General features: G+C 37.9%; 1 protein-coding gene and 2 non-coding genes across 3 annotated transcripts in view; all 3 read right to left on the bottom strand.

The window, feature by feature from the left end:
• EIF3A (eukaryotic translation initiation factor 3 subunit A) overlaps nucleotides 1-21,976 on the bottom strand; it is a 35,549-nt gene that overhangs the window by 8,595 nt on the left and 4,978 nt on the right. Inside the window, exons 2-17 of the mRNA XM_078434870.2 lie at nucleotides 20,853-21,043; nucleotides 20,557-20,693; nucleotides 19,977-20,140; nucleotides 17,719-17,918; nucleotides 15,626-15,834; nucleotides 13,738-13,909; nucleotides 10,027-10,131; nucleotides 9,541-9,639; nucleotides 8,280-8,396; nucleotides 7,492-7,677; nucleotides 6,632-6,979; nucleotides 6,097-6,201; nucleotides 5,895-6,008; nucleotides 4,523-4,645; nucleotides 3,862-4,015; nucleotides 3,121-3,305 (exon numbers count right to left, since the gene is read on the bottom strand). Coding sequence (XP_078290996.1) covers nucleotides 3,121-3,305; nucleotides 3,862-4,015; nucleotides 4,523-4,645; nucleotides 5,895-6,008; nucleotides 6,097-6,201; nucleotides 6,632-6,979; nucleotides 7,492-7,677; nucleotides 8,280-8,396; nucleotides 9,541-9,639; nucleotides 10,027-10,131; nucleotides 13,738-13,909; nucleotides 15,626-15,834; nucleotides 17,719-17,918; nucleotides 19,977-20,140; nucleotides 20,557-20,693; nucleotides 20,853-21,043 — 2,609 coding nt within the window. The remainder of the gene's footprint in view (nucleotides 1-3,120; nucleotides 3,306-3,861; nucleotides 4,016-4,522; nucleotides 4,646-5,894; nucleotides 6,009-6,096; nucleotides 6,202-6,631; nucleotides 6,980-7,491; nucleotides 7,678-8,279; nucleotides 8,397-9,540; nucleotides 9,640-10,026; nucleotides 10,132-13,737; nucleotides 13,910-15,625; nucleotides 15,835-17,718; nucleotides 17,919-19,976; nucleotides 20,141-20,556; nucleotides 20,694-20,852; nucleotides 21,044-21,976) is intronic.
• On the bottom strand, nucleotides 8,733-8,862 carry LOC132685682 (small nucleolar RNA SNORA19). The gene has a single exon (XR_009613267.1). It is a non-coding gene; the product is annotated as a small nucleolar RNA SNORA19 (small nucleolar RNA).
• Nucleotides 9,784-9,917, bottom strand: LOC132685683 (small nucleolar RNA SNORA19). Its single transcript, XR_009613268.1, has one exon. It is a non-coding gene; the product is annotated as a small nucleolar RNA SNORA19 (small nucleolar RNA).

Genomic DNA, 21,976 nt, shown 5'->3' with positions numbered 1-21,976 from the left:
TCTATTAACAGTATTTCCCTCTTGCAAGTACCGTGTTGTCGTTAAAAATCACGGAAAAGAGTATAGGGAGATAAATACGCTTACAGTGGAAATGTAAATGTGGTACAACCTCTGTAGAGAGCAAAGCACACAATTTTAACCCCATACAGCTCTGACACAGTTTGATGGCTCCTACAAACATAACCTAAGGCCACAGTCAGCAATTGAGAATACTCTGGAAAATACAAAACAAGATCTGTGGCAAGGGTGGGAGGAGTAAGGTAAAAATCTAACAAACCTAACAATTCCAAGTAGGTGGTGTATAAGAGGATCTTTATTTAAATTTTAAAAAGTGTTTTGGTAATAAAACCTCCAATAACAATTAACATAAGAAACTGAAGGGAAGAAGAGGCAGAGATGGTAAGCCACCTGCCATCGCAATGACCTCTGGACTCTTAAGGTGGAGGTTATTCTAAGAGACTTTCCCAGGTGGGCACCGTGGGAGAAAAGAGGAGCTCAACTGTCCATAACACTTGAGGTCACTACAATGCAGGGAATGTCAACGCCCAGAAAACCAAGTTTCTCCCACCCTTCATACTTGCCCTAGAAAGTAAACTCAGCAAAGACTTCAAGTTATTAGAAGTTTTCATACAACTAGAACCTCAAAGAAGATTTTCAGGGATGGCTATGATAGCCATTAAACAAACAAAAAGAATTCCAAAAGGCAACAGGATTACCAAAAATTTTTAACTCAGTCCATATATCAAACAGAACAGGCCCCGCTAATAAACACATAAATTGAACGGGAATCTCAGAGAACCAGTTTCAAAAGGACAAAGAGATTTTTTTTTAAAAAGGGAAACATTAAAAGAAAACAATAGGGCTCTGAAAGGCAAATAAAGACAAGAGAAAAAACTTTCCCTAGATTAAGGAAACATAATCTTCTCTAAGGTAAATAAATTGCATCCTCTGACTACAAAAGGCACAAGTGCCAAAATGGGTGAATCATAAAGGCTATGTACTTAGGTGACTGGACAAAGTCTCAGGAAAATCTTCATGCTCCTTTGACTCCAAGGACAGAATATTCTGAAATTCCCAAGGAATAATACAGAGTATCTACAGAAGTAGCAAGACCAAGACTATGCTCGCGATCTCCTCTCTTCACCGTGTACTGGGATACTGAGCAGTCGTGAAACTTCCGAGGGAGGATTCGAACTGACCAAACCACTACACCATTTTCAACTTTGAGGGGAGGAAACAAAAAAAAGAAACCTCTTTGGAGATATATACAAAGACAGCCTGGAAAAAAAAAAAATTGAAAAGATATACAAAACAAGACCAAAAAAATGTTATCTGCAAAAGAGAAAAAGTGGTAAGTATAAACGTTATTTGAAACTAAATCATGTTTACCAATCTTGCTGGAAAACTGTTAAGAAAGTCCTAAATAGATTAACATGTTTTAGTGGGCTGGATGTAAAAATATTCAACTTACTGCAATAGAACAAATAAAAGTAAAGGTATGCTCACAATTTTTTTGTTCTGAGAAGACAGAGTTCCCAAAATTTACAGATGGTGAAGTTCAGATAAATTTTTAAAAATGGTGATAATCACTAAGACACTAGAGACAGCAAAAATGTACTGAGAAAAGTTCTTAAATTTGGCTTGAAGGAAGCAGTGGCAGGAACATGGAAACAAATAAAAAAATATAATAATTACTATGTTAAATGTAAATAAATTAAAGACTAACTGAAAGGGAGGGTAGGGAGGGGGAGGCACAAAACAGAAACAAAAGACTGAAAATGGACAGATTTGCGAAAACTAAAAAAAAAAAAAGCAACTCAGGAATCCATCATCACAGCCAAGTAAGTCACCTCCCTTTCTTCAGAAGATGAAGCTCCCATAAGTTAACAGAATGTAGCAAATTAAAATAAGTAACAACATTTCTGATTCCATATACACGTACAACTTTGTGCCCAATAGAAAAAGAATAGGCGTAACACATCATGTTTTAGAACACAAAGTTAGGAATCGTATAGGCCACATTCACTAGTAACAAGGAAGTAAAAATAAAAACTAGCAACAGGAGTAACAAAACCAAAAATCTATCCATATACATTTTAAACGGAAATCAAAGAACAGCAGGTCATCCATCCAAGAAAACTGACACAAGGTATGGCACTGAGGAAGGAATGGAGACAGGCAGCAGGCAAGAAACCCTCCAGCTCCTCAAGTCTGAACGTAGAAACAAAGCTGTATCTTGTTTAAGAGGGAGCACTGGCACATCCAAGAGGAAACAAAGAGAATGCAGACAGATGTCAAAGAACCATAAGGCATAAAACGAGCTCAGAAACGGTTAGAGTATAGATGACTAAGAAGAAAATGGTGACAGACAAAGCTACTGGAAAAAGCAGGAAACAAGAAAGGCCTTGACTGCTAAGGCAGGTTTTACCTTTGGTTCTAAGTAATGAGTACCAATCAAAGCAAAGTTTGAAACCCAAGAGCAGGTAAAATGATCAAATATACATCATGAAAAAAGTGGCCACGATGTAGAGGAAGGTCTGAAGCTGGGGAGAGACTATAATCAGAGGGAACAGTAAGGAGACCAGTAAAATAATACAGACAAAGGAAGATTCTAAATTAAGCCAGGAACGTAGAACAGAAAGGAGAGAGGGGGTAGATTCAAAACTCTTAAGATTAAATGGGTAACGGTGCCACCAATCAGGAGCAGGGATTAGAGACACAAACTAGAGGGGGAATAAAAGTCAGTTTTGGACGTGAGCGCATATTAAAAATATTTAGGGCAGCATTTGAATCACTTGGAAATATTGTTAAAATGCAGATGCTGGGGCGCTTGGGTCGCTCAGTCAGTTGAGCATCTAACTCTTGGTTCCGGCTCAGGTCATGACCTCACAGTTCATGGGTTCAAACCACACATCAGGCTCTGTGCTGTCAGCACAGAGTCCACTTGGGATTTTCTCTCTTTCTCTCTGCTCCTTCCCTGATCGCTTGCTCTCTCAAAATAAATAAACATTAAAAAAATAAATAAAACATGAAGCTCAGACACTGATACGTGCACTGAGGCATGCAAGAGAACCGGGTGATATGCATGGCACATAAAAACAGAGTAACTTCTACACTCACCTTTCTAGAAAGTGGATCGTCACCAAGTCTTCTCTCTTCCTCTCTACGTCGTTCCCTTTCTTCAATTTCCAGCTCTCTTTGGCGTTTTTTCCTTTCCACTTCTTCTAATTTCTTGACCCGCTCCTGATATTCTCGTAGCTCTTCCTCACGTTTTGCCCGTTCAGCACGCTCTCTCTCTTCACGCTCTAGATAACGGGTTAGGTTATTAAGCGTGCCAAGTCTTTGCCCTAGAACTAGGTCTACTTTGCTGGTATTCAGCAGGCAGCGTAAGGTAGAAGGAAAATTCTTTTTAAAAAATTGTGTGTATTTTACAATGAGCTAAGGGGCAGAAGATAGTCAAGAAAACAAGTATGATGCCACTCGACACTTCTGTAATGACAAGATACTCGAATGCCTCCCCAACTCCTGAGCATCTTGGGATTCCAGAGAAAGGACCATCTGACAGACTCCATGTGGTATGTGCTCCTTAGTACATGTCAGTGCTACATAAACTCGAGTGATAAAAATTAAAAATTAAAGAATGGTATTAATTTAAAAAACAAAAGATGTGGCAATAAGCTAGAAGAGGACAGAACATCCTCACCTAAAACAAACTTCAGACAACTACAAGTTAGCTTAAGTTAGCTGCAGTTAAGAAGCCACTGATCCTGGTTCCTCATTCCTGTATTTTCTAAGTAAGATTACTGTAAGGCGGACTATCAACCTTGCCTCACACACCCTCCAACCTTGGTCTAGCGATACCTTTCAGCATCTGTTCTTCCGCCCTCCTCTGCTCCTCCTCTTCTTTTTCTCTGTGGTAGGTTATTCTGCGTTCTTCTTTACGCTGCCTTTTGCGCTCTTCCAACCGATTATGCCTTTCTTCTGCTAATCTCTCCTCAAATTGTTTAAGTTTTTCCTATTAATAGAATGGACAATAAAAATCAAATCTTTTGAAGCCCTACAAACCAGCTAAATCTGAAGTTTACAAAAGCACCGCAAGTTTCTTGAAACCCTATGTACACACATTTCCCAATGACCGGTTTCTGTGACGTGTCGTGGCCAGTTATTTTTTCCTACACCCAGTGGGTTTGTTTTTATACAAAACAAATCAAATAATTAAATCAGAATTTAAGAGCAGGACACTTTGATCTATTTTCTCCTTTCTAAATCCAACAGTAAACAAAACCTACATCCAAAGTAAATATTATGCAGTCCACTTGCACCTTCCGAAAATGTGTTTATAGATGGCTGACTGCTTAATAACCTACAAAATATTTTCAAGAACGTTTCTATTAAAATGTTATTTAAATGATTATTACAAAACGTTGGCTCAGGACACAACGTACCACTGCATTAAAGAAGAACCTTAAGGCAAAACAAAAAAGCTCATGAATAAATGTTTCCCTGAAACCAGTAACTTCACCTCATAAACAGACTGTCGTGCGGCCTTGAGTCGCATTACAAATAAATCTCTGTCTTCAAGCATTCGTGACATTCGATTCTTATGTTCGAGAGCCTTTTCACGTTCTAGTTGCATGGTAGTAATCTGCAAATACATAACATGAAGTTAAATTTCAAAGCATTCACTTTCTGATTAATTTACTCTCAATTCCTGACAGATATTCTCAAAGAATGACGAGCAGATCCTCTGCCCCTTCTGTCTTGCTATAAAAATGGAAGGGTTACTATATCCATGCCCACGTGTCCCTGGGCAGAAATCAGGGACAGGAGACGGGTAAAAGAGTCCTGAGGCATCTGTAAGAAATTCTTATCTAGGCCCATGGTACTGAAAATTTTTATAAAGGAAAAACTACAATGTATACAGTAAAACAGAAAGGAAACACCTCATGGTAATAAGCACTACGATCTAATTATGAAAGATATTTTCTCCCTTAAAGAAAACTGTGGAGGTTCAGGCAGAGTGCACTAATGATTTAAGAAGACTTTCCTCTCTGTACTCCAAAGGGAAACGGAAGGCTTCAGGGCAGAGACTACAACAAATCATCTCAAATATTTTATCTGGTCTGCACTCTGTTTTCTCTGATTTTACACATTATCACAAAAATTCGAACTTCTGAAAGAATGGGAGGAACTGGCAAACGAAGCACAGAATGGCAACACTCCAGTGGAACCAAGAGGCTGCATTCTCCACACTGCAAGTCCCCACAGGTTTGTTGTCTGTATTTACTTTTTTTTTTTAAAACTAGAACAGGGCCACTAGTTTTTAATCACAATTTAATCACGAGCATTTGAAAGCCTTGCTCTTATACCATTAGATAAATACAGAAGGAACAGTCTAGTCCCAAAAGGCCATGTACTGTATGATTCCATTTATATAAAATATCTAAACAATAAGCAAATCTAGAGACAGACAGGGCACTGGTGGTTGCATAAGGCCAAAGTGGTGTGGAGAAAATGGGGAGGGACTACTAATAGGCGTGGAGTTTCTTTTGGGGTAAAGTTTAATGGCTGTGCAATTCTGTAAATGTACTAAAACCCATCAATTACACAGTTCAAACGGGTGAATTGTGTGGCATGTGAGGTATATCCTCATAAAGCTCTTTTTTAAGTGAACTTTTCACCTGTCTTTTGCGTTACTACAAGTTTCATTTTTTAACCTCTGTTGTAAAAACATCTATCTGCCCACCAGTCTGTCTGTATTCAGCCATTAAAGTGCCACCATTCCTCGCAAAAGAGCACAGAATGATCAGTTCTGAAACCGTGGCCCCATTACTGGCAGAGGATTTAATTATAGCTTACAGTCTAAAAGTGTTACAGTCCAATGTAAATCTTACTCTTTCTTCTTCTTGCTGTTCCCACAGATCCATGTCTTTAATCCTCTGTTCTTCATATGCGCTCTTTATCAAAGGGATTTCCTCCAAGCGTTTAGCTCGTTCGAAATAATCAATCTGAATGACATGAAAACAAAAGTATTTAAGAAAGAAATTTCTATTAACCTGACATGTTGTAAGTTTACCAACCAGTCCTTTCATTCACCTTCTTTTCTTGATTCTTCAGGCGTTCCTGAAGTTCCTTCTTTTCTTTCTCCAGTTGTTCAACCTGTTTAGCCATGATAAAATCCGGATCCAATTCTTCCAGATCCTGTAAAGTATTACAAACGCACAATCACTAATAAGAATATAGAAGAAAGGCGTATGGAGCAATGTTTTCTGTAATCAAAACCTAAGTTACTTTTTATACAATGAGTAGGTGTTACCAGCGGGTAAAGTTAGGCAACGTAAGAATGTTTTACAATAGCCATATTTCCACTTCTGTGTAGGGAAAAACAACATAATCTTAACATCTACTTCTCATTCCGCCCACCTGCACGTACCCAACTCTGTTTTAACAATGGCTAAAAACTGCACAGAGCCATTTAAAACAAATGCTTACTTCACAGACTAGAGTTAATCAATCAGCTGTACCCCAACGAGTGAAAATAACCAGATTACTCAAAGTAAATCACTAATTGGTAAAGAACTGTGCTTCTGAAATGTGGATCAAAGACCGTAACAAGTAGTGAGCTACATACTTCAATATCAATGTCTTTGAACGCTTTGGCACCCAGTTCCGTTTTCTTGATCTGCTCCAAACGCTCACGGACAGTTTTCTTTTTGATCTGTTCATGTTCCTGTAAGATGCGCTCCTTCTCTCTCTCCTTTGCCTCCTGTCGCAGCCTCTCTTCTTCAGCTTTCCTTACTTTCTGAAGTTCAGCTTCCCTCTGCTCCAATTCTTCCTTCTCACGCTGAATATTGAGACTCTCAAGGCGCTCTTTCCTTTCCTCAATTGTCTGACGGCGAGCCAGGATACGCTGATGCTCTTTTCGGGAATTTTTAAGGTATGCAGTAACAGCCAACTGATGCTGTTCTTCTTTCTCTTGCTTCAAAAATAAATGGATTAAAAAAATTATCACATGACACACCAGGGTATTAGGCATCCAAAAAATTACTAAATAATCCTGACCTATTACCCTTACGTATATCTGCATTTAATAACAGAGATGATGTTACTCAAGCTACTAGCTCCCAGCACCAAATACTATGACCTATACAAAGTCTTTAATAGCAGCGACACAGCTGAAGAACCTTCATTTGCTAGGTCCATTGTTCTCTGCACCAAATCTACTTTATAGCATGTAAGCCAAGGAGAAAGGCTAACAACACTAACAAGGAAAGAAGTTAAGCAGGAAGGAAAAATCCCACAGAGGGGGTGAAGAGGGGATATCGTCTTATATGTGATAGGTACAATACCAAAACTAAGAAATACAACTGAATAGGAAATATATAACAAAGTCTTTTTCTCAGACATCATCCCAAACAAACCTTTTTGTGCAAGACATAGCGTAAGGACCCCTGAAAGATTCTGTAGTTCATTTCTCCCCAAGATGCATACCAAAATATGAGCTGGCTTAATGACTTCAAGTGCCTTTGCAAGTACTGAAGACATCGCTGTCAACTGATTTCTGATCTGTTCTGAAGGCATGCTTTGCAAATGAGGACCAATTGGAGCATCTTCTCGAGTAGCGTAATTCAAATCAGATCCAAAACTAAGGGTCCGAGAAGTGTGGTCAATACGAACCTTTGAAAATTAAACGACCTCATCAATAGTTACATCTATATACAAATACGAAATCATTCTACAGACGGGTCCCTTATATTTTCTTAAATGTCTATTTTTGAGTGAGAGGAAAAGAGAGAGAGCGTGTGTGCACACGAGACAGAGCACGGGGGAGGGGCAGAGAGAGAGGGAGACACAGAACCCAAAGCAGGCTCCAGGCTCCGAGCCGTCAGCACAGAGCCCAACGCAGGGCTTGAACTCGTGAACTACAACAGCATGACCTGAGCCGAGTCAGACGCCCAATTGACTGAGGCGCGCAGGCGCCCCACAAATAAGTAACTTTTGATAAAAAATTTCAAATGAATATGAGAAAACATTAAGAATGTTAAATACTCTGCCCCTCCCCCGTTCATGCTCTGTCTCTCTCTGTCCCAAAAATAAATAAAAAAACGTTGAAAAAAAAAAATTAAAAAAAAAAAAAAGAATGTTAAATACAAAAGCTAGAAAACCCATTCGGTACAACTTTAAAATGGTGCCACTGAACCAAAAACTGCGAGAAACAAAGGATAGGTGTTTTTTAGTCCTTAAAGGCCTTCTACCTCGGTGTCCCTTCCAGCACATACCTGCAGATCACAGTGCCTGGCAGCATCTACTATAGCCCGTTCCAGTTGGAAAGCATCAACAAAAGGAACCAGAGAAGTCAAACGAGAAAACTCAATGCTCTGATAAATCTGTGCCACCTGCATAAAGAACACAAGGTTAGCAGTAATAGCTATAATAATTTATTCAGCATTTTTATGTGCAATCTTACACAACTATGAGTAGAACTTATGTCCATTTCCCAGAGAAGAGAAGTTGAAGCTCAAAGTTAACTGTTAACACTACACTGCTAGAGCTGGAATCACAATTCAAAGCTATCAACCCCAAAAGCTATGCTCTGAACCATCACATTATACCATTCCTCAAAAGCATAATCCTTTCAAATCCTAGTTTCATCAAACAAAAAGCCCTGAATGGCCATATATCTGTAGAGATCTGCTACTTACCTAATTCATCTGAACACTTCTAATAAAATTATTTGTCTGAAGGAGACTGGCAGCATTACTATTTAGTTATACTGCTAATTAGCCTTCAACTATTTGTATAGCACATAAGAAATAACACTGCTCACATATACAAAAGAAAGCAGGTCAATGAAATGTGCATAAATACTGAAGTGAAAATATAGTAAAAGCCCCCTACCAATGAAACAAATGGAAGACAAAACAGGAACATTTAAGCCATATTATAAACCCTAATATTCAAACTTACATGAGTCAGCCTAAAGTATGTTAAAAGACTAACAATAAATAGCGTTAGCAAGAGAAAAGGCTTCCCCACTCACTACAGGTAGGAGGGTTCACTAACTGAATCTCTTGAAGAGCTATTAAAGCTTTAAATGTGTAAACTCTGTGACTAATTGCACTTCTGATATTACACAAAGTCACAGAAGTACGTAAAGACACATGTATGGGAATGTTCACTGCTACAACGTTTTCTAATAGCAGAAAAACCCCTAGAAATACGGATTTCCATCATTGGAGTCTGAATAAATCACAGTACCCTTGAGACAATTTAAAACCATGTAGGTGTTGAATTAGATTTACACTACTAATGAGGAGAAATGTACATAGATAGTATTCAACAATAAAGGAGAAAAAAACTACAAATTATACGTAAAATGTTGTTTTCCAAATCAAATACATTAAGACTAATTTTGGCAAGGCTAGAATTTGGTGAGGAGTTCAAATCCTAGGCCATTCCTCAATTTTTTAGTGTTGTGATAAAAACAATCAAGGGGAGAAATTCCAGTTCTAAATAAAACATTTATTTAAAAATGTTTACCTGCTGCAGAAGACGAAGTATGGTGTTGTTTTGCAGCTGTGGGACATACTGTTGCAACTCTGGTTCCTTTTCAGGTTGTTCCCTAACCCAATTTAGAACCTGTAAAGTCCATTACATTGAAAACAGATCATACTTTCTAATAACAGTCAAACATTTGTGAAGCTTTTTCTCATTTTTTTTTTTTTAACATACAGAAACATCACAGTGCAGGGAAATACAAATGTAATACAAAACTATGTTGATGCTTGTCTGAAGGTGACTGACAGCAATGACTAAATTAGCCATGCTGCTAATTTACCTCCAAAGGCTTATTTATTTAGCACATCAGAAATATCTTTTCCCTCAACATAAAGAAAAAAAGACAATGAAATGTGCACTGAATTTAAACACAGAGGACAATACTTCTCTCTCCTCAGTATAAATACAACCTGAAAAAAGGCCAGCCAGCAAAGGTCATATAACCAAAACTAGAACGCCAAGCCTTACCTTTGTGACTCTCTCGCAGAGTTTTAGCGGGTTAAATTCTACTTCCAGCCAATTGTAAAGGTCTTTCACTTCGGGAACAACATACTGCAATACATTGAATCTGACCTACAACGAACAAAAGGTTTAACTGCTGAAGGAAATTTTCCAACTAAATTCCCAACTGAATTGAATACAAAGAAGAAAAATACAGGATTGGAGATCTAGAAAGTGTCTGAAAGACCAGCCTCAATCCTCTTTAAATTTACCAGAGGACTCTAAAGAAAACTACACGTGGGTCTCTTACCCCAAATTATGTATCTATCTACAGTGAAAAGTCTCCCAAGAGCTTAATAAGGATAGAAGAACTCTAAACCAACAAAATATTTATAAAGACAACTAGTGTGGCCAACCTAATTACCAGCAATAAGTAAAATCCCACAGTTCACAATTTACTGTAGCACACAAAAATTACCATGCCAACACTATTCATAAAAGCCCCTATTAGAAAAAACTCAGGACAAACAGGGATAGGTTCTTATACAGAAATGATTGAAGAAAAAAGTGCTACACATGTGAATAAATCTCACAGGAATTTAACATACTGCATTTACATGAACCTCAAATCTCACATAAAGTACACAGGCAAATTTATGTGTGGTGTCGCATATCAGGGCAAGTGGCTATTTTGGGGGGCATGGGGAGCGAGGACTATAAACCACCTGATGAGAATGTACCCAATTACATTTATGATCTACACTTTTATATGTGACTAAAACTCAACTAAGGGTGCCACCTGAATAACTTTTCTTAAAAAGGGAGACAAAAAATGGCCAAACTTTATAAACCTCAAAACTGCCCATAATTAAATCATACCTTACCTGAACTATAAACTAGAATATAGAATGCACGCGGACCTTTACCCTTTACATGTGGGGAACTGCAAACCCAAAGACAGCAGACTAACTGCAGACACACAGCAAGACTTGCAAGCACAGGACTGCAGGATTGTGTGCGTAGCCACGAGACTGGTCACACGACTGAGGCAAGTGACAGCAGATCCTATCCCCACACACGAGCACTCTAGTCTACCTCCTATCCAAAATGGGTGCACGACTGATTTCCACATTTCTGGAATACCTCCCTCACAAGTGCCTTTATTGAATTAAGTGTGGTGTGGTATAAGCATTCAAATAAAATTCTCCTGGCTGTAATCGTATTCCTATCAAATTATTCTAGATTCTCCATTTAGCACCCTTTTCCCCAAAGAGGAGATATGCTACAATAGGCTACTGTATTCTGTTAAAATATTTCTAAGATTTATAATTGGCTTTCTGATCTAAGAACGAGTTGCTTATGAACTCTGCTTAACCTGAATATGTTCCTGAGATAAGAGAATCATTCTCGGGGTGCCTGGCTCAGTTGGTAAAGCATCTGACTTCGGCTCAGGCCACGATCTCGCGATTCGTGGGTTCGAGGCCCACGTCCGGCTCTGTGCTGACAACTCAAGGGCCTGAAGCCTGCTTCGTATTCTGTGTCTCCTTCTCTCTCTGCCCCTCCCCCACTCGTGCTCTGCCTCTCTCTCAAAAATAAATAAACATTAAAAAATAAATTTAGAAAAATCATTCTCTTGGTGTTTACAAATTCAGTTATAGGAGCTCAAAGCTCAGGTCTCAATCTTGAATGTATGGTGAACTCATAAAGACTTATATAAATGCCCACTGACAGCCAGCTAATAACTGACCTGATACCAACCTATGCCCTTCTCATAAACCTTTATACCTGTCTATGGGCACAATAAGGACCCAAATCTGGATGTCCTGGCTGCTGGCCGAAAGCTCTCCAACAATGATAAACAAACCAGTGTAAGACACCAACTTTAACATCAAGGTGTGTGTTAGGTATATAGATAAAAGTTCAAGAGATATGGACTCTCTTTCCGGTTTAAACACTTGTTCAGTATTTTAAAATAAAAAAAAAATTTCTTTTACACTATTTGCTAGTAAGATCTCTTCCCAAAGAAAATACTATCATTTTATTCACTTAATTCTAAGTCAGTCCCACAAAAACTCGTCAAAACACAAAGCTGACCTGTGGCCAGTGGCAACAAAATAAAACATGGAGGCATACAGAGACAGAGAAGTGCTGTTTTGCAGATTAAGTTCTTGTTAAAAGCTTACAACAGGCACCAGGGTGGCTTAGTCAGTTACGCATCTGACTCCTAGCTCAGGTCACAATCTCCGGTTTGCGAAATCGAGCCCCACGTCGGGCTCCACAATGCTTTGGGACTCTCTCTCCCCACCCCTCCCCCTGCTTGCACACACAGTTCTCACTCTCTCTCTCAAACAAACAAATAAAAATAAAAACTGACAACAAAGGGAATCTGCCTTCCTACTGTTACAGAAAAGTGTTCCAAGGGAAAAGTGTTGCTACATAGAAAACTGATTAGTTCTTACTTAACGGGTTCTGCCAGAAAAGGAAAGCCTCTTCTCTAGCAACTGTCCCTCTTATTTCTCTTGTTCCAAAGTAATTTACTGGGCTATTATATTACAGTAACTACTAAGTCTGACTATTGTGAGTCAGACTCTCTAAAACCTAAAGTTGTAAATCTTAATTGCCTGGCATGTAATACACACGTGTAAGGGGCGCCTGGGTGGCTCAGTCAGTTAAGCAGCAGACTCTTGGTTTGGGCTCAGGTCCCAGTCTTGTGATTCATGAGATTGAGCCCCAAAATTGGGATTCTCGCTCTCCCTCTCTCTCTGCCCCTCCCCCGTGGAGAACATTCTCTCTCTCTCTCTCTCAAAATAAATAAACATTAAGAAAATAATACGCACTCACATGCTAATTTCCAGTGAATGCAAAAGTCCATCAACATAAACATTGTAAAGATACACCAACCTTAGGCTCCATATTCTGAAACTGATTGGTGTAGGTACTGGGTACAACCTAGAAATCTACATTTTTTTAAGTTTTATTTAAGTAATCTCTAACGTGTTGCTTGAACTTACAGCCCCAAGATCAAGAGTCACATGCTCTTCTCAGAAGACTGAGTCAGCCAGGGACCCCTAGAAATCTGCATTTTTAAAATTTATTTATTTATTTATTTATTTATTTATATTTAGAAATCTGCATTTTACAAAGTACTTCATGGGGTGCCTTCGTGATTCAGTCAATTAAGCTTCCAACTCTTGAGTTTTGCCACAGGTCATGATCTCATGGTCATGGGATCGAGCCTTGCATTGAGCTCCGCACAGCCTACTTGGGATTCTTTCTCTCTCTACCCCTCACCAGCTCATGGTCTCGTGACTGTGCTCTCTCTCTCAAAATAAACAAACATTAAAAGAGAAAGAAAAATTGGAAATATTCCCATTGTCCAGAATCAGGCCTAATCAACTTCACATTCATTCCTATACTCATCACCCCATTTCTACCATCTGTCAGCTTGGTTAGTTTTCCTGCAGCCCTCTGAAGTAAGCCATGAACCTTACCCATCATTACCTTTTCTCTTACTGAGTGGTCCACATTATTCCTCAGAGGTAGTCCAACTCTCATCTACTACATCAAATGTAACTTCAGTCCACCCCCTACAGAGGAATCACCTTAAAGGAACACTGTGCTGACTTACACCGGCAGTTCTCAAACCAGTCCATTCATCAGAACCACCTGGCACGAACTGTAAACCCTGACCATAAATTTCCTATTCTGAGCTGTAAGAATGCTCGAACTTATACCAACCATATCGTTAATAAGGCCAATTCGTGTTGGTGGGGCTTGAAGACCTAGCAGCGTTGCAAGGCGACGTTGTTTTTCGACTATAATGCCATCCATATCCAGAAGTCGAGCAATATCAGTACGCTCAGGGGTAATAGGGATGGAAAGAGTGGCCAAAAGGACTCTAGTAGACATTCTGGAGAACAAAATCACAAATCTGTTACATTCATAAATGTTACCTGACATAAAGAAAGACACTTCTCTTTAATCATTTCGTAAGATATGCCAGTGACAGACTATGTACACCACCTTTGGTGGACTATATTCATACATATTATTCATCAAAACAGGAAATTAAGAGAAATGGGCCATACTAAAATGAGTACTTGGGAGAATCAGAACTTCATCTACCCACTTACTACTCTCAATATCTTCCAGCTATAGAAAAAGACTGGGAGATTAAAATGTAGAATAAGATACCTTTGTATATCCTATGCTTCCTTAGAAAAACAAGGCAGCTTTAAAAGCTAAGAAAAATGACACTAAGAAAGGGGTGGAAATTTACAAAGAATGTCAGTGAACACAACAGGGGTGTTGGGAGGACGCGTGGTGGAGAGAAATCGTAACTTCCTTAAAACACAAGAGGCAAGTCAGGTTGAATTCAGATCACCGTATTACATTAAGGATAGTGGGCTCTGGAGCTAAAGGGTGAAGGGTTAGAATCGCAGCCTCACCGTTTCCAAGACTGAAACCTAAGGCAATTTTTTGAGTCATGAGGCTATTGTAAAGATTAAACAAAATAATGTACACAGAGCTACATAGCCCAATACTTACTATTATAATACCATTACAGCAGTTTCTAAAGGGATGGTACTGGGGCGCCTGGGTGGCTCAGTCGGTTAAGCGGCCGACTTCAGCTCAGGTCATGATTTCACGGTTCATGGGTTCGAACCCTGCAAGGGCTCTGTGCTGACAGCTCTGAGCCTGGAACCTGCTTCAGATTCTGTGTCTCCCTGTCTCTCTGCCCCTCCCCTGTTCACACTCTGTCTCTGTCCCTCAAAAATAAATAAATGTAAAAAAAAACAAAAAAACAAAAAAAAAAACTGAATAAATAAATGAAAATAAAGGGATGGTACATAGGTACCTTAAAGGAAACCAAGTTTTGTTTTGTTTTAAATCTCAAACAGACACGTATTACATGAAGGACAATGAGTGAACACTGTCCTCAAGACTTTCAAAGAAAATATACTAGAAAAATTAATTTAGTTGGTTCCGTGTATTGCTGCAAAGGCAAAAGAAAAACAATTTGGTATACAGAAAGAATTATGGAGGCCAAAATAACATGGTCTGCCAGTAAGAGAAAAGAGTGGTGTGTGAGCTGCCGGAGTCCACCAAAACACGTTAAAAAATATATGTATTTGACCGGAAGAAAATAGGTTACATGTGATGCCAAAGGAAAAAAGTGGTCTTTAGATTGCTACGTCACAGACCCTTTTTTTATGTTCAAACACACACTCAGTTAATGTCTTATAATCAGGCATGATGGCAGCATTTATTTTTTTAGTTCTCTTATTTGTTCTAAAACTAGATTCTAAATACCATTTATGGACAGAAAGCTCATACCATAACACTGCCTTTCCTAATATTCAATTTTCTCCATCAGGTTTTTGCTACTACCAAAGAACAACAATGTCCAGAGACATTTCTGATAGAAGGGAAAGAACTGCTACTGGCATCTGGTGAACCAGGGATGCCCCAAAACATCCTTCATGCCTAGTCCCCTAGAACAGAAAATGATCCAGCCCCAAATGTCAACAGTGTAGAAGGTGAGAAACCCTAACCTGGAACCATGCCATTTAGTAGGAGATATTTGTTTCATACTTTCAATATTATCTGACTTCAACATTCTTACCTTTGCATCTCTTCCTGTGTAAGATTCTTTCTCATTTCTCTGGATAGATGGTAAAGACGATGGAGTGTAGATGCATGAAAAAGAGCATTTCCAGATTTCCAAAACACAGTCGAGACTTTGTTATAGTAATTTGCCATCAACTGAGGTTTAGGTGGTTTTTTAGACAAGGTAAATAGTCCATGAATATCTTCCACAGCTTTGAACGCTTCCTAAGATTAGGAGTATAAATTACAGTCACTGCATTCTAAACGAACAAAAAATCTAATCCAAATCTCTTTATGAAACCTAAAACACAAAACACTGAAGAATAAAAGTGGGAAGTAAAATCCCTCTATGTGTGGTTCCTTTTATTCATCTATAATCTAGTATCTGATGTATCTCACAAAACTGCCATGATCACAAACATACTAAATCCTTAAACTTCTTAAAATTAGACAGAACAGGTTTGAACTGGCACAGGTTTGAACATGTGCCAGCTGACGTACAGAACACAGTGTTTTGCTTTCTGTCTCTTTCACAGTAGTAGCAAGGGTGTAATTTGAGAAAGTGCCAAATATCTATACAAACATCTATCTGCCCCACAGAGAATTTTGTAGAATTCAATTTTATTTAGTCTTTCTGTCAACCAGCCCCAGCCTAAAGCTTGACACAGTAACCAGGTTAGCTATTCTACAACTATCTTGACAACTTTGCCAACTATGCTTTAATTTGCAAAGGTTATTTTTAAATCCCATTGACTGTCCTAAAAATGTTTCAAAGTACCCTTGCACGCATGGTTTTATATGCTTACAAATTTTTCCGTAATAGATTATTTTAATGATTAAATCTGATCCTTTTGACAGAAAACAGATCAGCGGACCTTAAGGATCAGGGAGGGGTTGGGTGCAAAGGGGCATGAGGCAGTTTTGAGGAAATGTTTTACATCTTGATTATGGTGGTTACTGCATTTGTCAGACTTCAGGGCGAGTTTTGCTGGAGATAACTTACACATCAGTAAATGTGACTTTAAAATTCTTTTTTAAAAGTGATTATCATACCACTTGGGATATACAGAAAAAATATCTAGAAGGACATTAAAACAAAACATAGAGGTTATTTCTGAGTGATAACATGTGAGTATTACTTCCTTCTTTCTACTTATCTATCCATTTGTTCTATAAGGAGTATGTCTACCTTCTATAGAACCTCTTTTTCCTATTTCATCAGGTAGTATTTTAAGGGTGTCCCTACAGAAATGGAAAATATTTTGGAGAGCAGGAAATCACATTTTCACTTGGCTCAAAAAACTACCACTCTTTCTTTGCAATTTCAATTAGATTTTATATTTTGGTCAAACATGTAGAAGTCTCAAGTTGTGACTACAAAATCACGTGAAAATGTCTTTGCACAATTCTTAGTGTAAAAAGCTCAAGTAGTGGGCAAGACTCCCAGCACCACACTGAGATCTCCCATGTAGGATATTCCCCATGCATGTTTACTAAGTCAAAGCAGCACCAAGAAATCTCAGAGACGATCCAGTGCGCTTCTCCAATTCTCTACAGCAAAGGACAAGTTTTGTTTTGTTTCGTTTCGTTTTTAATTTCCAACCTTTTGCCACCAATACTTTTATAAAATACAAAATTTTACAAATTTGTAAAATTATTACAAAAATTAATTGAAAAACAAGCTCAGTTTTTCTAAACAGAGTAAAACACACACACACCATCACCATGAAATCGCTATCCTTCCCCCCCAAAAAAACCCTTCGTAAATGCATATTCTCCTCTCTAATTATTTCAATCTGGTAGTTCAGACTGGCACCAGGCAATGAACCACACTTGGAGCAGCACTGAGGATGAACTGTTTTATATGGAAAGCCACTGGGCCCAAAAGAGCACACATTTGGCCCCCATTTCACAGCAGGTAACTAGAACCACGATATTCTGAGATTGCTTGTTCAGAACTCTTAGTTATCCATCAGATGATCTTAAATTCTTCAATTAATGATTGAAATTAACCAGTAAGTATCAAGAGAAAGATACTCATTAAAGAAAATAATAATAACAATATGGGCTACTGTTACTACAAAAGACAGATAGTAGTTCACAACGTACCTGCCACAATTCCATGCTGATAGCACTGTCCAATTGAACCAGCCTGGTCTCCAAATGCATGGACTGGCTTTCTGGATTATTAAGATTGATTGCTGTACTTTGGTTATGGTGGCGTTGAATCTGTGACAAGTGCATTCTCAAATTGTCACAAAGCTTACGGAATTCAGCCTTACGGGTGTATTGGAGGCAGAATTTGAAAGCTATAGACATAATTATAAAATATATTAGGTACTTTCCACCATCAACAAGTATGTGAATAAGTTTTATTTCAAATACTGAAATCAGTTATTTTAACAAGATTTACCCAAACTTATAATCAGTCTTCAGAAATGATCAAGGTCATTAGTCACTTGTGTCGTGACCATCTACTAGACATAGTCCTGGCCTAGGACTAAAATGTGTTTCTGGGATTCTGGGAGAGTTTACAAATGGGAAGCTATTCAATTGAAGTGTAGGAGGGACTCACCTTTCAAACACCTACCACTTCAAATCCTAAAAGAACAAAAAATTCTAGCCTGGAATACAAAGAGCCTTCTTATCTAACAAAATTTGGGCTTATGATAACCTGATTTCAACTGTGTACATAGATGTATACCTTAACTACTTGCTCTGTCATTAAAATAATTTTCTACTGTCATATATGCAATATAACAATTTTTTCAGAATTCCTTTGCCCTTAAAAAAAAAAAAAAAAAAGAGAGAGAGAGCATTTCTATTTCAATAGGCCCAAAATGAAGGGATGCAGTTTAACTTCAAGTTAACATTTATGTATCAGTAGTTAGCAAAAAGCCCAAGTTTACTTGTCTTAAATGAAAATTCACACATGCTACGTAAATAAAACAGAAGTTGTAATACTCATAGTAAAACATTTTTATAAGCATTTATTTATGAAGTAATCTCTACACCCAATATGGGGCTCCAACTTACAACCCTGAGATCAAGAGTCATATACTCTACCAATGGAACCAGTCAGTTGCCCCTACAGTATTTTTTTTTGGTAAAATATTCCTTAAAGTCACTTACAACTTGATAAAACAAATGCCAATCATCCCCATAGTGAGCAGAATGGCAACATAAGGTTGTACTAAGGCCAAAATAAGAAAAAGTCGAAAGCTACTCTCAAGTCACACATACCCCATTTGTATACAGTTAGAAAGCTCCATTAAGAGCAAGATAAGTGCAGTAAAGACAGACACAAGATTAAGATAACAGACTTGATGCAGCTCTTTAGGACTGAAAGTTCAGCTAACCCTTGAACAAGGGTTTGAACTGTGTGGATCCACTTACATGTGGATTTTTTCAATAATTTTAACCTTCTCTTTTCTCTAGTTTATCTTAAGAATACAGTATATAACACATATAACGTACAAAATGTGTTAATCAACTGTTTATGTTACCAGCAAGGTTTCTAGTCAACAGTAGGCTATACTTAAGTTTTTGGATAGGCAAATCACAGGCAGATCAACAGTGCGTGGGTGGGGTCAAAGGGGTGTTTCAGTCTGCGCCTCTAATCCCCCACCCCAAGCTGTTCAAGTGTCAACTGTATATGCACTATGACAGCTGGATACCTTTTAAGATGATCCAGAGTCATCAAGATGACTTATTTCTATGTTCAGTAATACTGTTTAAGAAAATAAAAATATGCATTTTTCAGGGAATCACAGAAGTCCAGAGCTTAAAAAGACCTTAGAAACCCTTACATGGGGAACCTGGGTGGCTCAGCTGGTTGAATGGCCGACTCTTTGATTTGGGTTCAGGTCATGATCTCACGGGTTTATGAGTTCGAGCCCCACATCAGGCTCTGCCCTGGTGGAGCAGAGCCTGCTTGAGATTCTCTCTCTCCTTCTCTGCCCCTCTCCTGCTCACACTCTCTCTCTCAAAATAAATAAGCATTAAAAAAAAAAAAAAGGCCACGGCATGATTAAGTATATATGCAGTAGGTGAAGTCAAAAAGCACAAGTCACATTTATCAGAAAGCAATTAAAAAGTTACATTTGTTTTTCTAGTCACCTGGGAAATTCCAAAATGACTTTGTCTTTCAGACATCCATGAAGTGGATTTCATATAGAATTACCCTAACTAGTAAAACAAATTTCTTATAGTCCCTTAGTTACTATTTGAACGAATGCCAACCATCTCTCAATGAGGATAAAAACTATAAAATAAATACGATGAAGAAAAACAGGTTAACTTTAATTGTCAATCTTTTGCAAAGTCTTTTCCTAAAAGTCAACTTTTCAAATCAGTTCTCATTTTACCTTGTTGGGCAATATCATGGTAGAGACGCTCTACCCTAGAATTATTTCGAAGAAGGTCCAAACACTGTCTATATGATTCCCAAAGGAATTTAACCCATGGAGTTAAAAGTAGTCTGTCAGTACGATCCTGAGTGTCTTCACCACTTACAGCACTTAGGAGAACACTAAAAAAAAAAATTTTTTAAGTTAAAAACAATTTTAGACACGATTTCCTACTTTGCCCTAAGATTAAAAAAAAACAAAACCAACAACGATACCAGTGTAAGAAAGTGTGAATCCTTCTTACAACTTTGGGCATACTGTAAAGATGCCATGTAAGTGTTCAAGTATTTGCACCCCCAACCCTATTACAACCATTTAAATTAGTATCTGACTATCTGAAGGTTGTTAATTTGCCACCTTTATGAATTCTGAATAGTATGGCTTTCTTATCAGACACTTAAAATTCCAAAGGTAAGCATTCTTTCTAATAAACATCTATACTTCAAATGAGGACGATGGAGACACATGTAAAGAAAAACATTGACAAAAATGTATTAGCAAAAAAAAAAAAAAAAAATTAGCAATTTAACCTACATACCTCTCAGGAGTTTGAATATTATCCAGATCTTCTATGTCTAGGACCATTTGCTGAGATTCTTCTTTAGCAGCTTCAGTTTTTTCCTCTGCCAATTTCAAATATGCCCTAACAACATCCTCTAGAGATTTGATGTTCACCTAACCAGAGAGAGAGAGAAAACCTTAAAACACTTCTCAACAAACCACAGAATGCTTTAAGAGCAAATTTTATGACATAAAAGCATATTACCTTTAAAAGGTAAACTCTGAAAATCATTAAAGCACTATTAAAAATATAAAACCCAGCTCTTTTCATACCTGTTGACAAATGTTCTTATACTGGTATAATCCCTCTTTAGCCAAATGGCTCTTGCGAAGATCCACACAAAGTTCCAAGTATTTCAACATAATTGGCTCGTGTATCTTTTGCCATGTTCTGTGTTTCTTACTTTTCATAACATCATAAAGAACATCCAAAGCAGGCTGCTTTTTCCCAACCTCAAGAAATTCTGGAAAAGTAATTCAGAAAAATTAAAATTGGTATGTATACTATACTAAAGTGTAAATCTTGCCTAAGTTGGCTATTTTAATTTCTAAACTCACTACCATCTCTTTTTAGATCACACTTATTTTTGACATCTAAAGCCATGCCAAAATCACCCAACTTAATAGAACGAAAACTGGTATTATCTCAAAATATGGTCTATGGATAAAACGATTTCACCCAATTACATTGTACCAAACCCTTGTAAATGACTGCCATGTTCCAAAAATTGAAGTTATGAGAGAGAAAAATCTCCTCCCAGCAAACAAAGTGAAATGTGACTTTAGTCACAATGATCTGGTGGATACAATTTCTGCTCTAGGCAAAAGGATCACTAGACTCAATAAGACAGTCAATTAGATTTTGTTCCTTTAAGATCAATTGACTATTTATGTGGGTCTACTTCTGGGCTCTCTATTCTCATCACTCTCTATTGCAATGTATCTAGTCTTTTTCTAATACCACCCTGACTTGATTACCATGGACTTATAGTAAAGTCTTCAAACCAAGTAGTATGAGTGCTCCAACTTTGTTCTTCTGTATTGTTTGGCTTCTCTATTGTTTGGAAAGTCATTTGCCTTTCCATATAAACTCACAATTAGTTTGTAAATATCTACAAAATAGCTCACTGGAATTTTCATTCAGATTTAATGAATCTATATATCAAAATTTGGAAGAACTGACAATAGTCTTCCAATCTATGAAATATCTCTCCCATTTATTTATCCCAACCTAAACGTGAGAAAAATCTTAAGACAAACCCCAAATGAGGAACATTCTACAACGTACCTGACCAGTACTCATCAAAACTTGTCAAGGTTACCAACAAGGAAGTTTAAGAAACTGTCATAACCAAGGGGGGGGGAGGAGGAGAGTGTCTGAGGAAACAGGACGACTA

This window comes from Panthera onca, chromosome D2, assembly GCF_046562875.1.
Source record: "Panthera onca isolate mPanOnc1 chromosome D2, mPanOnc1 haplotype 2, whole genome shotgun sequence".
Lineage (NCBI taxonomy): Eukaryota > Metazoa > Chordata > Mammalia > Carnivora > Felidae > Panthera > Panthera onca.
This window is presented reverse-complemented; position numbering and strand designations above follow the sequence as displayed.